The 16,083-nt window shown below is 43.1% G+C and overlaps 1 protein-coding gene across 1 annotated transcript in view; it reads left to right on the top strand.

Moving 5' to 3' along the window:
• Positions 1-16,083, top strand: part of LOC124553223 (poly [ADP-ribose] polymerase tankyrase-1-like) — a 149,144-nt gene that overhangs the window by 33,501 nt on the left and 99,560 nt on the right. Inside the window, exon 2 of the mRNA XM_047127114.1 lies at positions 5,479-6,055. Within this exon, the coding sequence (XP_046983070.1) occupies positions 5,490-6,055 (566 nt within the window). The 5' untranslated portion in view covers positions 5,479-5,489. The remainder of the gene's footprint in view (positions 1-5,478; positions 6,056-16,083) is intronic.

Here is a 16,083-nt window from a genome sequence, read left to right as displayed (position 1 = left end):
GTTATGGCATACTACATGAAACGGAAAAAATCCTTCCCTATAACATCAGTAGATCTTGTGAAGACATATGACTGCCTTCATAGACTTCAGTACTAAAAATTTTAAGGAATTTGGGACGCCGTCCAAAAGTAATTATATTAATAGGACTCAGTCTAACCAACACTAAATCAAAGTAAAATTTCAGGAGAAATTTCTGAAATATTCCTTGTAAAAACAAGCTTAAGGCAACGTAACTGTCTATCACCATTGCTGTTCAACTGTGCCGTGAAATACATAATGAGAGAATGGTACAAGGACAACTCAAAGAACATAGGAGTTGGAAGTGCGAAAAATGAAAAAAGTTTGCTCTGCTTGCAATTTTCTCATGATCTTGCCCTCCTAGTCAACAATGTTCAAGAAACCAGGAACAAGTGAAATCACTACAAGAAATAGCACAGAACATTGGCCTCAGAAATGTGATTGTGCTAACTAACCCACCACTTGCAAGGAAAATTACAATAGGAGAACAAGAAATCAAAGTTGTTGATAAATTCAAATATTTAGGCGAAATCGTAACTTACAATCTAAGTGAGAAACCACCATGGCAAAATAGAACAAAAAATTCAACAAAGCAAATTACGTTACCAAAAACATACAGCAAAAAAAGTCTATCCAAAGATGGAAAATTAAAACATTATAAAGCAGTTACTCAAACAGAAATAACTTACGCAGATGAAACCATCTTCAAAACATCTAATATGACAGAAATTGACAAAATACTAAAGATAGAAAGGAGAAAAATTAGGACAATATCAAGTAAATGAGCATTGGAAAATAGCTTCAAATGAAACAGTGTACAAGAAAATAGAACCAGTAATGGGCACGATCAGGAAGACATGTATCTCATTCTTTGGATATTTGATGAGAACACCAGAAAACGGAATTAGTAAGGGAATAATAGGAAAACTGTAGAATTGTAAGAGCAACATTAAATGTATCACAGAAAATAAGGAAGACATGAGAGACTCAAAATTACAGTAGACGGCCTAGAAAAGAAAAGAGAGAATACCAAAATACTGCAAGACACACAAACCAGGATACGAACTAAGATGAATAAAAGGGCTACAGAAAGAGTGATCTCAGACGAAGAAAGAAAGAAGATATGTGAAAGAATGAAGAAGTATTGGGCAGACAGAACAACAAAACCCCTTTGTACACAATCCCTTTATGACTACTGCACAACTGAATTGTCTTATTTAATTATTATTGAACTATATTGCATTACTGAATAACAAACGTTTCTATAATTGACTAGAGCCGTCCAAGGTAGGCCATGAAATATAAATAAATAAATAATAAAAGAAACCGTAGGCCAATTAATTAATCTCAGATGGAGACCAGATGAAGGGTACTGACACATGATCGTGGTGTTGATATTGGCTTGGTGATGAGCATCATCGCTGTTTAAGTGTCTCTCTACAATTAGATTAGATCTGTCTTCAGATTCCATGGATGAGCAATACGTAAGGCGCTGAAGAATGTTTCTAGATTCTCCACTGACTACCAGTTTTAGAAAGGTTCTAAGCACACTATCTTCAAACGTCTGCCAATTCAATACCAAAGTTACTCTTATTTGGTGTTAGTATAACACTCGCACAACCACCTCGCGCAAGCGATTGGAAGCAGCCTCCTTTGTGGAATGACAGAGTTTTCCCAGATTCATGCCAATGAACTTGCCTTACCGCCAGCGAGGCTTATGTATTCATACCACTTCATATCCCTAAAAGTTATTATACCCAGGTATTTGTTGACTGTTTCCAGTTGTGATTCATTGATGTTGTAGGCATAGGATACTATTTTTCTGCTTTCTGTGAAATGCACAGTTTTAATTTTCTAATATATTTAATACAGGTTGTTAATCTTTCCACTACTTTGAAGTCGTATCAAGATCTAACGAAATACTTGTGCAGCCTTTTTTCAGACAGTACTTCGTTATACATAACTGAATCACCAGCATAAAGTCTGATGTCGCTCATAGTAGTTTCCAGCACGACATTAACATTCAGCATCAACAATAAGGGCCCAAAGTAGTTTCCTGGGCCACGCCTGACGTTACTTCCACTTATGTCAGTGACTCTCAATCCGAGATAACATGCTGCCTTCAGATAAATGCTGCGCCTGTATCAGTGATAACTACAGAAGCCGATTTGCAAACCACTCGCAATACCAAAGTGGGCCACGCTTTCAGGAATTGATTCTTATCTTTCAAACAGTTTACCCTTTTTTTCAGTCATTTATTCTGGAAACTTTTAAGATGAGTCATTTTTCAGATACATGGTTGAACTGTTAGTAACTCAATTCGCAGACATCTTAATTTGTTGGCTTATTCCATATTGTGGGAATACTTAATACAATTTCTATTGAAATTGTATGCAACGAGTCAGTTTGTAGGCTACATACAGTGCCTGACAAAAATTGTGGCACCCAAGAAGCGGGGGAGGAAACGATATGAAACTTCAAGGGTAGAGAGGGTACATGATGTTATTCAGTGATTACAATATCCAGTCAAATTTACTAAGAACGTGACTCTGTGAGTCCATTAAGGGGGGTAGGACGTCAAACGGGACGACTTGGAGCAGGAGAGAACCACAGGAATTTTTAATTTCCACTGTCTATACTTTTACAAATAAATTCATAAAACTTTGTCAGAATGACCAGAAAGGATTCAGGATTGACACTTACAGTGGAGGAAGTTCAAAAATATAAGAAAATAATTTATTTTTCTACATTTGTATTTCACCTTTTTTTCACTACCATTGGCTGCATTTATTGCTATATGTACACTTTTCTTCATAAGTAAGGGAGATTCTTCGATAAATTTGCACAGCATACAAACCATACGTACAGGTGTATGAAACTCTAGAATTTTCCAAATCTATTAAAAAATGTGGTAAAAATTGAGATAATTAACTATAAAATTTGAGTTTTTTCCAAACATGAAGTTTAAAATGTAACAGCACATTCATTTTTTCATAAATTAAATAATTTCTAGAGTTTCATACACCTGTAAATATGTTTTGTATGCTGTACAAAATTCATCGAAGAATCTCTCTTACTTATGAAGAAACGTGTACCTGTAGCAACAAACGCAGCCAATAGAAGTGAAAAAATGATGAACTTTCACACGTGGAAAAATATTATTTGTCATTTTTTGAACTTCCACTGCTATGATTGCGAATCTTTAATCCTTCCTGGTCATGCTGACAAAGTTTTATGAATTTATTCGTAAAAGTATAGACAGTGAAAATTAAAATGTCCTGTGCTGTCTCTCCTGCTCCAAGACGTGCCGTTTGACATCCTACCGCCCTTAACAGTATGAAGTTGCACCCCCTCTGTCCAGAATGTAGGCACTGACTCGGCTGGGAAGGGTGTAATAAACCTGTTGTGCCACCTCGTGAAGCAACTCGGCCCACAAGCGCTGTAACTGGTCCTCGAGACCAAGGTCACTGTCACTTGGACAGAGCTGACCTGGGCTGATCCCACATACGTTCCACTGGAGACAGATTTGGGAAACTTGCTGGCCACAGGTGTTCCTCAGCATCACGGAGACGGGTTATAGAGACAAACGCCGTGTGTGGGCAAGCACTGTCCTGTTGAAAGTGGCACCGCGATACTGTCACATGATAGCTAACGGATGTGAACATAGGATGTCTGTGACGTATCGCTCTGCTGCCAGAGTTCTCTTTCTCACTACGGACCGCAGCCTGGAGACATAACTCGTCACTCCCCACACCACGAAGCTGAGAGTAAAACCTTTGTGTCTCTCCAAATCGGTGGAAGCTCCGGACCTCTCAAGAAGTCACTGCCACACTCACTGACAACGGTCGTACAGGGTAGTCAAAAATCGCAGTTATTCTGTGAACACAATGCGACGGCATGTTAGCCTCTGGTCAACGGTGCAGGGTGACATAGACTATATGTGACATAGAATATATCATTGACGTCGGTTTGCAGTAGGGTCTTGGAGCATATACTGTATTCAAACATTATGAATCTCCTCGAAGGGAACGATCTATTGATACGTAATCAGCATGGTTTCAGAAAACATCGTTCTTGTGCAACGCAGCTAGCTCTTTATTCGCACGAAGTAATGGCCGCTATCGACAGGGGATCTCAAGTTGATTCCGTATTTCTAGATTTCCGGAAAGCTTTTGACACCGTTCCTCACAAGCGACTTCTAATCGAGCTGTGGGCCTACGGGGTATCGTCTCAGTTGTGCAACTGGATTCGTGATTTCCTGCCAGGAAGGTCGCAGTTCGTAGTAATAGACGGCAAATCATCGAGTAAAACTGAAGTGATATCGGGTGTTCCCCAGGGAAGCGTCCTGGGACCTCTGCTGTTCCTGATCTATATAAATGACCTGGGTGACAATCTGAGCAGTTCGCTTAGGTTGTTCGCAGATGATGCTGTAATTTACCGTCTAGTAAGGTCATCCGAAGACCAGTATCAGTTGCAAAGCGATTTAGAAAAGATTGCTGTACGGTGTAGCAGGTGGCAGATGACGCTAAATAACGAAAAGTGTGAGGTGATCCACACGAGTTCCAAAAGAAATCCGTTGGAATTCGACTACTCGATAAATAGTACGATTGTCAAGGCTGTCAATTCGACTAAGTACCTGGGTGTTAAAATTACGAACAAGTTCAGTTGGAAAGACCACAGAGATAATATTGTGGGGAAGGCGAGCCAAAGGTTGCGTTTCATTGGCAGGACACTTAGAAGATGCAACAAGTCCACTACAGAGACAGCTTACACTACACTCGTTCGTCCTCTGTTAGAATATTGCTGCGCGGTGTGGGATCCTTACCAGGTGGGATTGACGGAGGACATCGAAGGGGTGCAAAAATGGACAGCTCGTTTTGTATTATCACGTAATAGGGGAGAGAGTGTGGCAGATATGACACGCGAGTTGGGATGGAAGTCGTTAAAGCAAAGACGTTTTTCGTCGCGGCGAGATCTATTTACGAAACTTCAGTCACCAACTTTCTCTTCCGAATGCGAAAATATTTTGTTGAGCCCAAACTACATAGGTAGGAATGATCATCAAAATAAAAGAAGAGAAATAAGAGGTCGAACAGCAAGGTTTAGGTGTTCGTTTTTCCCGCGCGCTGCTTGGGAGTGGAATAGTAGAGAGATAGTATGATTGTCGTTCGATGAACCCTCTGCCAAGCACTTAAATGTGAATTGCAGAGTAGCCATGTAGATGTAGATATTGCAGCGAATCCATTACTCGCTCTAGGACGGCACGTGCAGATGTGAAGGAGTCCCGAGGCATTCGCTGCACCACACGGCGACCTTCACAAATGGTCGTCAGGTACGTTCGAGTGGAGTCTTGGCAATGAGTATACCTGGCCTCACATTCCCGTGCAGTCCAACACGCAACACATTTGTCCCCGCGCATCTCGCCTGCCGTGTCGGGACCGAGTGGTGCCCGTGTTCCAGGTCCGTCAGTCATGTCGGCAGTAAACGAGGGTCTGGAGGCGACGGTCGCGGATCTGGGCGCCCTGCTGGACGCCGGAGAAGGCGCTGTGGTGACGCTCGTGGCAGGCGAGACGCGGCTGGCGGCGCACCGGGCCGTGCTGGGGGCCAGGAGCCCCGTGTTCGCCGCCACGTTCCGCCACGACACGGCGGAGGCCCGCAGGGGCAAGGTGGTCATCCGGGACGTGGAGGGGCCGGCGCTGCGGCAGCTGCTCGTCTACTGCTACACCGGCGAGGCCCCCCAGCTGGCCAGCGTGGCGCCCCAGCTCCTCACCGCCGCCGACAAGTACGGCCTGACTGCCCTGAAGGGCCGGTGCGAGCAGCAGCTGGTCTCGCAGCTCGACGTGGACAACGCCGCGGCCGCAGCCGTGCTGGCTGTGAGGCACTCCTGTCCCGGCCTCACCGAGGCCGCAGTCGCCTTCGTCCGCGAACACAGCCACCGGGTGATGGCCTCGCAGGGCTGGGCGGATGCCGTGCTCAACAGCCCCTGCGAGGTGATAGAGATCCACCGCCTGCTCGCGGACCTGCCGCAGGAATCCAGGTACTCGCAACGTGCTCGCCTGCTCTCTCTGTTTCCACGTCTGGTCTGTCAGGCTTATTTCCCACTCTATTGCTCTACTTCCTACATCTACATCTGCATCTACGGTTGTACGTCTTGTACATCTGTATATGCATCTGCAGTCTACATATGTTGTTGTTGTTGTTGTCTTCAGTCCTGAGACTGGTTTGGTGCAGCTCTCCATGCTACTCTATCCTGTGCAAGCTTCTTCATCTCCCAGTACTTACTGCAACCTACATCCTTCTGAATCTGCTTAGTGTATTCATCTCTTGGTCTCCCTCTACGATTTCTACCCTCCACGCTGCCCTCCAATGCTAAATTTGTGATCCCTTGATGCCTCAGAACATGTCCTACCAACCGGTCCCTTCTTCTTGTCAAGTTGTGCCACAAACACCTCTTCTCCCCAATTATATTCAATACCTCCTCATTAGTTATGTGATCTACCCATCTAATCTTCAACATTCTTCTGTTGCACCACATTTCGAAAGTTTCTATTCTCTTCTTGTCCAAACTATTTATCGTCCATGTTTCACTTCCATACAAGGCTACACTCCATACAAATACTTTCAGAAACGACTTCCTGACACTTAAATCTATACTCGATGCTAACAAATTTCTTTTCTTCAGAAACGCTTTCCTTGCCATTGCCAGTCTACATTTTATATCCTCTCTACTTCGACCATCGTCAGTTATTTTCCTCCCCAAATTGCAAAACTCCTTTACTACTTTAAGTGTCTCATTTCCTAATCTAATTCCCTCAGCATCACCCGACTTAATTCGACTACATTCCATTATCCTCGTTTTGTTTTTGTTGATATTCATCTTATATCCTCCTTTCAAGACACTGTCCATTCCGTTCAACTGCTCTTCCGAGTCCTTTGCTGTCTCTGACAGAATTACAATGTCATCGGCGAACCTCAACGTTTTTATTTCTTCTCCATGGACTTTAACACCTACTCCGAATCTTTCTTTTGTTTCCTTCACTGCTTGCTCAATATACAGATTGAATAACATGGGGGAGAGGCTACAACCCTGTCTCACTCCCTTCCCAACCACTGCTTCCCTTCATGTCCCTCGACTCTTATAACTGCCATCTGGTTTCTGTACAATTTGTAAATAGCGTTTCGCTCCCTTTATTTTACCCCTGCCTCCTTCAGAATTTGAAAGAGAGTATTCCACTCAACATTGTCAAAAGCTTTCTCTAAGTCTACAAATGCTAGAATTCTAGGTTTGCCTTTCCTTAATCTATTTTCTAAGATTAGTCGTAGGGTCAGTACTGCCTCACGTGTTCCAACATTTCTGCGGAATCCAAACTGATCTTCGCCGAGGTCGGCTTCTATCAATTTCTCCATTCGTCTGTAAAGAATTCGCGTTAGTATTTTGCAGCTGTGACTTATTAAACTGATAGTTCGGTAATTTTCACATCTGTCAACACCTGCTTTCTTTGGGATTGGAATTATTATATTCTTCTTGAAGTCTGAGGGTATTTCGCCTGTCTCGTACATCTTGCTCACCAGATGGTAGAGTTTTGTCAGGACTGGCTCTCCCAAGGCCATCAGTAGTTCCAATGGAATGTTGTCTACTCCCAGAGCCTTGTTTCGACTCAGGTCTTTCAGTGCTCTGTCAAACTCTTCACGCAATATCATATCTTCCATTTCATCTTCATCTACATCCTCTTCCATTTCCATAATATTGTCCTCAAGTACATCGCCCTTGTTAGACCCTCTATATACTCCTTCCACCTTTCTGCTTTCCCATCTTTGCTTAGAACGGTCTACATATACACACATCAAAAAAGTTCTGCATTACCCCAGCTCCCAGAAATCCTGAAGATAGACGATGACTGTAGATACTGTATCACAGACACAGTCCCATTGACTGTTCAGAGATGTCACTAAACCAGCCCAAAGATGTAAACAACCATGCATGAGTAGCGCCTATTAGACAGAAGGGGTCCAATAGCCGATCATTTCCAGTCATTCCATCAAGAAGGAGGTACACAGCACGTCTTGTCTGTAGTTCATCCGTGTGGTTCGATTGCGTCCGCATTGTTTCTTTGTGCCAGGAAGGGCTCTGAAGAAGGGAAGTGTCCAGGCGCCTCGGAGTGAACCAAAGCGATGTTGTTCAGACATGGAGGAGATACAGAGAGACAGGAACTGTCGATGACATGCCTCGCTCAGGCCACCCAAGCGCTACTACTGTAGTGGACGAGCAATAGCTACGGATTATGGCTCGCGGTATGGCCGTGCGGTTATAGACGCTTCAGTCTGGAACCGTGTGACCGCTACGGTCGCAGGTTCGAATCCTGCCTCGGGCATGGCTGTGTGTGTTGTCCTTAGATTTTTCTTGGTCATCAGTCTACTGACTGGTTTGATGCGGCCCGCCACGAATTCCTTTCCTGTGCTAACCTTTTCATCTCAGAGTAGCACTTGCAACCTACGTCCTCAATTATTTGATTGACGTATTCCAATCTCTGTCTTCCTCTACAGTTTTTGCCCTCTACCGCTCCATCTAGTACCATGGAAGTCATTCCCTCATGTCTTAGCAATTGTCCTATCATCCTCCTTATCAGCGTTTTCCACATATTCCTTTCCTCTCCGATTCTGCATAGAACCTCCTCATTCCTTACCTTATCAATCCACCCAATTTTCAACATTCGTCTATAGCACCACATCTCAAATGATTCGATTCTCTTCTCTTCCGGTTTCCCCACAGTCCATGTTTCACTACCATACAATGCTGTATTCCAGACGCACATCCTCAGAAATTTCTTCCTCAAATTAAGGCCGGTATTTGATATAAGTAGACTTCTCTTGGCCAGAAATGCCTTTTTTTTCCATAGCAAGTCTGCTTTTGATGTCCTCCTTGCTCCGTCCGTCATTGGTTATTTTACTGCCTAGGTAGCAGAATTCCTTAACTTCATTGACTTCGTGACCATCAATCCTGATGTTAAGTTTCTCGCTGTTCTCATTTCTACTACTTCTCATTACCTTCGTCTTTCTCCGATTTACTCTCAAACCATACTGTGTACTCATTAGACTGTTCATTCCGTTCAGCAGATCATTTAATTCTTCTTCACTTTCACTCAGGATAGCAATGTTATCAGCGAATCGTATCATTGATATCCTTTCACCTTGTATTTTAATTCCACTCCTGAACCTTTATTTTATTACCATCATTGCTTCCTCGATGTACAGATTGAAGAGTAGGGGCGAAAGGCTACAGCCTTGTCTTACACCCTTCTTAATACGAGCACTTCGATCTTGATCGTCCACTCTTATTATTCCCTCTTGGTTGTTGTACATATTGTATATGACCCGTCTCTCCCTATAGCTTACCCCTACTTTTTTCGGAATCTCGAACAGCTTGCACCATTTTATATTGTCGAACGCTTTTTCCGGGTCGACAAATCCTATGAAAGTGTCTTGATTTTTCTTTAGCCTTGCTTCCATTTTTAGCCGTAACGTGAGAATTGCCTCTCTCGTCCCTTTACTTTTCCTAAAGCCAAACTGATCGTCACCTAGTGCATTCTCAATTTTCTTTTCCATTCTTCTGTATATTATTCTTGTAAGCAGCTTCCATGCATGAGCTGTTAAACTGATTGTGCGATAATTCTCGCACTTGTCAACTTTTGCCGTCTTCGGAATTGTGTGGATGATGCTTTTCCGAAAGTCAGATGGTATCGCCAGACTCATATATTCTGCACACCAACGTGAATAGTCGTTTTGTTGCCACTTCCCCCAATTATTTTAGAAATTATGATGGAATGTTATCTATCCCTTCTGCCTTATTTGACCGTAAGTCCTCCAAAGCTCTTTTAAATTCCGATTCTAATACTGGATCCCCTATCTCTTCTAAATCGACTCCTGTTTCTTCTTCTATCACATCAGACAAATCTTCACCCTCATAGAGGCTTTCAATGTATTCTTTCCACCTATCTGCTCTCTCCTCTGCATTTAACAGTGGAATTCCCGTTGCACTCTTAATGTTACCACCGTTGCTTTTAATGTCACCAAAGGTTGTTTTGACTTTGATGTATGCTGAGTCTGTCCTTCCGACAATCATATCTTTTTCGATGTCTTCACATTTTTCCTGCAGCCGTTTCGTCTTAGCTTCCCTGCACTTCCTATTTATTTCCTTCCTCAGCGACTTGTATTTCTGTATTCCTGATTTTCCCGGAACATGTTTGTACTTCCTCCTTTCATCAATCAAGTGAAGTATTTCTTCTGTTACCCATGGTTTCTTCGCAGCTACCTTCTTTGTACCTATGTTTTCCTTCCCAACTTCTGTGATGGCCCTTTTTAGAGATGTCCATTCCTCTTCAACTGTACTGCCTACTGCGCTATTCCTTATTGCTGTATGTATAGCGTTAGAGAACTTCAAACGTATCTCGCCTTTCCTTAGTACTTCCGTATCCCACTTCTTTGCGTATTGATTCTTCCTGACTAATGTCTTGAACTTCAGCCTACTTTTCATCACTACTATATTGTGATCTGAGTCTATATCTGCTCCTGGGTACGCCTTACAGTCTAGTATCTGATTTCGGAATCTCTGTCTGACCATGATGTAATCTAATTGAAATCTTCCCGTATCTCCCGGCCTTAGTTTAGTTAGGTTTAATTAGTTCTAGGCGACTGATGACCTCAGAAGTTAAGTCGCATAGTGCTCAGAGCCATTTTTGATTATGGCTCGGAGGAAACCTGACTGCAACGCCACCATATTGAATAATGCTTTTCGTGCATCCACAGGACATGTTACGACTCAAACTGAGCGCAGTAGGCTGCATGATGCGCAATGTCACTCCCGACGTCCATTGCGAGGTCCATCTTTGCAACCACGACACCATGCAGTGCAGTACAGATGGGCCCAACAACATGCCGAATGGACCGGTCAGGATTGGCATCACATTCTCTTCACCAATGAATGTCGCATATGCCTTCAACCAGACAATCGTCGGAGATGTGTTTGGAGGCAACCCGGTCAGGCTGAATGCCTTAGACACACTGTCCAGAGAGTGCAGCAACATGGAGGTTCTCTGCTGTTTTGGTGTGGCATTATGTGGGGCAGACGTACACAGCTGGTGGTCACCTGTACGATACGTGAATGCCATCCTCCGACCGACAGTGCAACCGTATAGGCAGCATATAGGCGAGGCATTCGTCTTCATGGACCACAATTCGCGCCCCTATCGTGCACACCTTGTGAATGACTTCCTTGAGCATAATGACAGCTCGACTAGAGGGGCCAGCATGTTCTCCTAACATGAACCTTATCAAACATGCCTGGGATAGATTGAAAAGGGCTGTTTATGGACAACGTGACCCACCAGTCACTCTGAAGCATCTAGCCGAATCGCTGTTGAGGTGTGAGACAATCTGGTCCATCAGTGGTTTGATGAACTTGTGGATAGTATGTGACAACGAATACAGGCAAATATCAATGGAAGACGATGTGCTACTGGGTATTAGAGGTACCGGTGTGTACAGCAATCTGGATCACCACCTCTGAAGGTCTCGCTGTATGGTGCTACAATATGCAAAGTGTAGTTTTCATGAGCAATCAAAAGGGGTGTAAATGATGTTTATGTCGATCTCTATCCCAATTTTCTGTACAGGTTGCGGAACTCTCGGAACGGAGGTGATGCAAAACTTTTTTTTATGTGTGTATAAGGGGTGATGAAAAAGTATCCATTTGAAGGCATTGCTGCAGCAACTCTGATGTGGGTGAATAAAGACCATAGCGTGTAGACGAGGTGTTAGTGCGACATCCCTGTCTTTCTGACGTGCATGCAGTAAATGCAGAAACGTGAACTCTGGCGACATTATGACGAAATGTATCCAGACGGGACCAATATACAGTTATTCTTTTCTTGGCTTCTGTAGGACAAAGTCCAGTAGACATGTGTGACAGAATGAAGGATGTTTATAGGGCAGCATGTCTGTCAGAATACGCTATTGTGGAATGATGATGCTGCTGCTTCACGATAATGCATGTTCCCATGTCACAATGAAATGAGTGTATGGCATTGTCGGCTGGGAGGCCCCATCTGGGGAAACTCGGCCGCCGAGTGCACACCTTATTTCAGTCGACGCCACCCTGGGGGCACTTGCGTGCTGGTGATGAGGATGAAATGATAATGAGGACAACACAACATCCAGTCCACGAATGGAGAAAATCTCCAATCTGGCCGGGAATTGCAGTCTAAGCAGGCGGACTCCCGTGCCATAAACGTAATAAGACAGAAATTATGGCAACTCAAGTAGGGACACTGGAGCACCCAACCTACGGCCCTGATCTCACCTCGTATGATTATGACGCCTTTGGTCCCTCAAAACGGCGTTTCACGCTCGACGATTCCTGTCAGACTAGAGTGCGCAGCAGCCATCTACGGACTTCTTTACAAGGCAGGACATGGCGTTTTACCAAACACGTATCTGCTACGTAGTACATCAGTGGGGCCGGCCGGGGTGGCCGAGCGGTTCTAGGCGCTACAGTCTGGAACCGCGCGACCGCTACAGTCGCAGGTTCGAATCCTGCCTCGGGCATGGATGTGTGTGATGTCCTTAGGTTAGTTAGGTTTAAGTAGTTCTAAGTACTAGGGACTGATGACCTCAAAAGTTAAGTCCCGTAGTGCTCAGAGCCATTTGAACCATTTGAACATCAGTGGGATCATTACCTCAGCACTCACGGTGTTTTTGCGTGATTGTCATACCAATTATGTACTGTACGACCTGTGAAAGGATACTTTTTGCTTGTTCCTTATACAACTACATGTACATATATATCTGCATGTGTATCTGCATCTGTATCTGCATCTACATCTGCATCTCTGTCTACATCTACATCTGCCTCTGCCTCTACATCTACACCCACAACCACACCTACATCTACATGTAAATCAACATCTATACATACATGTACACCTACACCTCCATCTACATATACAGGGCGGTCTATTGATAGTGATCGGGCCAAATATTTCACGAAATAAGCATCAAACAAAAAAACTACAAAGAACGAAATTCGTCTAGCTTGAAGGGGGAAACCAGATGGAACATTGGAACAATCGAAATAAAATGTTCCAACCTACCTACGTTCTGTATTTTAATTTAAAAAACCTACCTGTTACCAACTGTTCGTCTAAAATTGTGAGCCATATGTTTGTGACTAGTATAGCGCTATCTGTCACAAAGTGAAAAAAGTGGTCCAACTAAAACATTCACATTTCTTTACTTACTCACGAATATGTAATAAAAATGGGGGTTCCTGTTTAAAAAAAAAAAAACGCAGTTGATATCCGTTTGACCTATGGCAGCGTCCTCTAGCCGGCCAACCATAGCGCCATCTGGTTTCCCCCTTCCAGCTAGACAAGTTTCGTTCTTTGTTTGACGCTTATTTCGTGATATATTTGGCCCGGTCACGATCAATGGACCACCCTGTATATAAAACTACATCTGCATCTACATCTGTACGTCCTTCTAGATCTAGATCTACATTTATACCTACATCTGGATATACATCTACATCTGTATACAGAACTGAGTTTACATGTACATTTATACTTTGCAAAATTTCTCTTGCATGGCAGAGAATGCTAGGAAATGTTTCAACTGTGTATAGGGTCTGAGAAGAATGACTGCTGTAATTAGTCGAGGTCGGTCTTCAAACTACTACTGGTTCTTGAAATTTTCTATGTATGCTTTCGTGGGATAATTTGCATCTATCTTCAAACATCTGCAATTCAGAACCACATTTGAGACCTATCTGGCATTTGTGTGACCCAGTTGCGCAACATTCGAAGATGGGACGCACATGTGATTAGCAAGCAGTTTGCTTTGTAGAATGACTGCAGTTTCTCAGCTTCGTGCCAATGAACCTGTCTTCCACCAAATCAGTCTTCGTAATCATTCCATTTCTTATCCCTAAAAGTTCTCTGTATGAGTTGACTGTTTCCAGTTGTGACTCACTAAGGTTTTAGCCATACCCTACCTGCAGTAGGTACTGGGAGATGAAGAAGCTTGCACAGGATAGAGTAGCATGGAGAGCTGCATCAAACCAGTCTCAGGACTGAAGACCACAACAACATACGACTTCTCTGAATTCTGTTAAATATATATTTTTACTTTTCTGAACATTTAATGCAGTCCGCCACTTCGAAATCTTATCAAAATCTGACAGAATACTTGGGCAGCTTTCTCTAGACGGTACTTTATTATAAATAACTCCATCATCTGTAAAAAGTCTGATGTCGCTCTTGCGACCTTCCAGCAAGTCAGTAACACACAACATGAGCAGTAACGATCCAACACAGTTCGCTGCGGCGTACCTGGAGCTATCTCTACTTGTATCGATGACTCTCCGTCCAAGATAACATTCTGCATCCTGATAAGATGCTGCTCTCTATTACAGCCATATCTGCACTGATAAATACAGAAGCCGATCGCAAACCACTCACAAGACCAAACACGGCCACAGTTTCAGACCTAACTTTTCACTTTCAAGCAATTTGTGCTCTTGTGCGGTCATTCACACTGTAAAATTGAAGGACGTATTATTATAGGGATACACAACAAAATTGTTAACACATAGATTCATAGTCATCTTAGTTTTCTTTTGTACTATAACCATATTTTCTTAGGCAGCTGGTGTAGGGTTTGAGGTTCGCTCACAAGACGAAGCGAGGTCATATTTTCGGCAACTGATTCATAACTTTTAAATAATTTATCCTTTACCACAGACATTTACTCCACAAAATTTTAAGATGAGTCATTGCAAAGGGAATTAGATTAGGAAATGAGACACATAAGCAGTAAAGGAGTTTTGCTATTTGGGTAGCAAAATAACTGAGGATGGTCGAAGTAGAGAGGATATAAAATGTAGACTGGCAATGGCAAGGAAAGCGTTTCTGAGGAAGAGAAATTTGTTAACATCGAGTATAGATTTAAGTGTCAGGAAGTCGTTTCTGAAAGTATTTGTATGGAGCGTAGCCATGTATGGAAGTGAAACGTGGACGATAACTAGTTTGGACAAGAAGAGAATAGAAGCTTTCGAAATGTGGTCTTACAGAAGAATGCTGAAGATTAGATGGGTAGATCACATAAATAATGAGGTGTTGAATAGAATTGGGGAGAAGAGGAGTTTGTGGCACAACTTGACTAGAAGAAGGGATCGGTTGGTAGGACATATTCTGAGACATCGAGGGATCACCAATTTAGTATTGTAGGGCAGCGTGGAGGGTAAAAATGGAAGAGGGAGACCAAGAGATGAATACACTAAGCAGATTCAGAAGGATGTAGTCTGCAGTAGGTACTGGGAGATGAAGAAGCTTGCACAGGATTGAGTAGCATGGAGAGCTGCATCAAACCAGTCTCAGGACTGAAGACCACAACAACGACAACACATTGCAAAGATTCATGGTTGATCTGTTAATGACTCTAGACATCTTAATTTATTGGTTAATTCCATGTTGTGTAAATATTTAACGTAATTATATGCAACGAGTCAGTTTACAGGCTACATAGACCGCATGATAAAAAAATGAAACACCCAGAAGGGTGGACGAAACAAAATGAAACATGACAGGTTGACAGCATGGGGGATGTTACCTCAGTGATTACAATATCGAGTCAAGTTTACAAAGGACGTGACTGTATGAGCCCACAAACAGTTCGACGTCCACACAGACTGGAAAGTTGCACAGGTCACACCAATATTCAAGAAAGGTAGTAGGAGTAGTCCACTAAATTACAGGCCCATACCATTAACGTCGATATCCAGCAGGATTTTGGAACATATATTGGGTTCGAATATTATGAATTACCTCGAAGAGAACTGTGTATTGACACACAGTTACCACGGATTTAGAAAACGTCGTTCTTGTGAACAAATGGTTCAAATGGCTCTGAGCACTATGGGACTTAATATCTGAGGTCATCAGTCTCCTAGAACTTAGAACTACGTAAACCTAACTAACCTAAGGACATCACACACATCCATGCCCGAGGCAGGAT

This window comes from Schistocerca americana, chromosome 11 (genome assembly GCF_021461395.2).
Source record: "Schistocerca americana isolate TAMUIC-IGC-003095 chromosome 11, iqSchAmer2.1, whole genome shotgun sequence".
Taxonomy (NCBI): Eukaryota; Metazoa; Arthropoda; class Insecta; order Orthoptera; family Acrididae; genus Schistocerca; species Schistocerca americana.
This window is presented reverse-complemented; position numbering and strand designations above follow the sequence as displayed.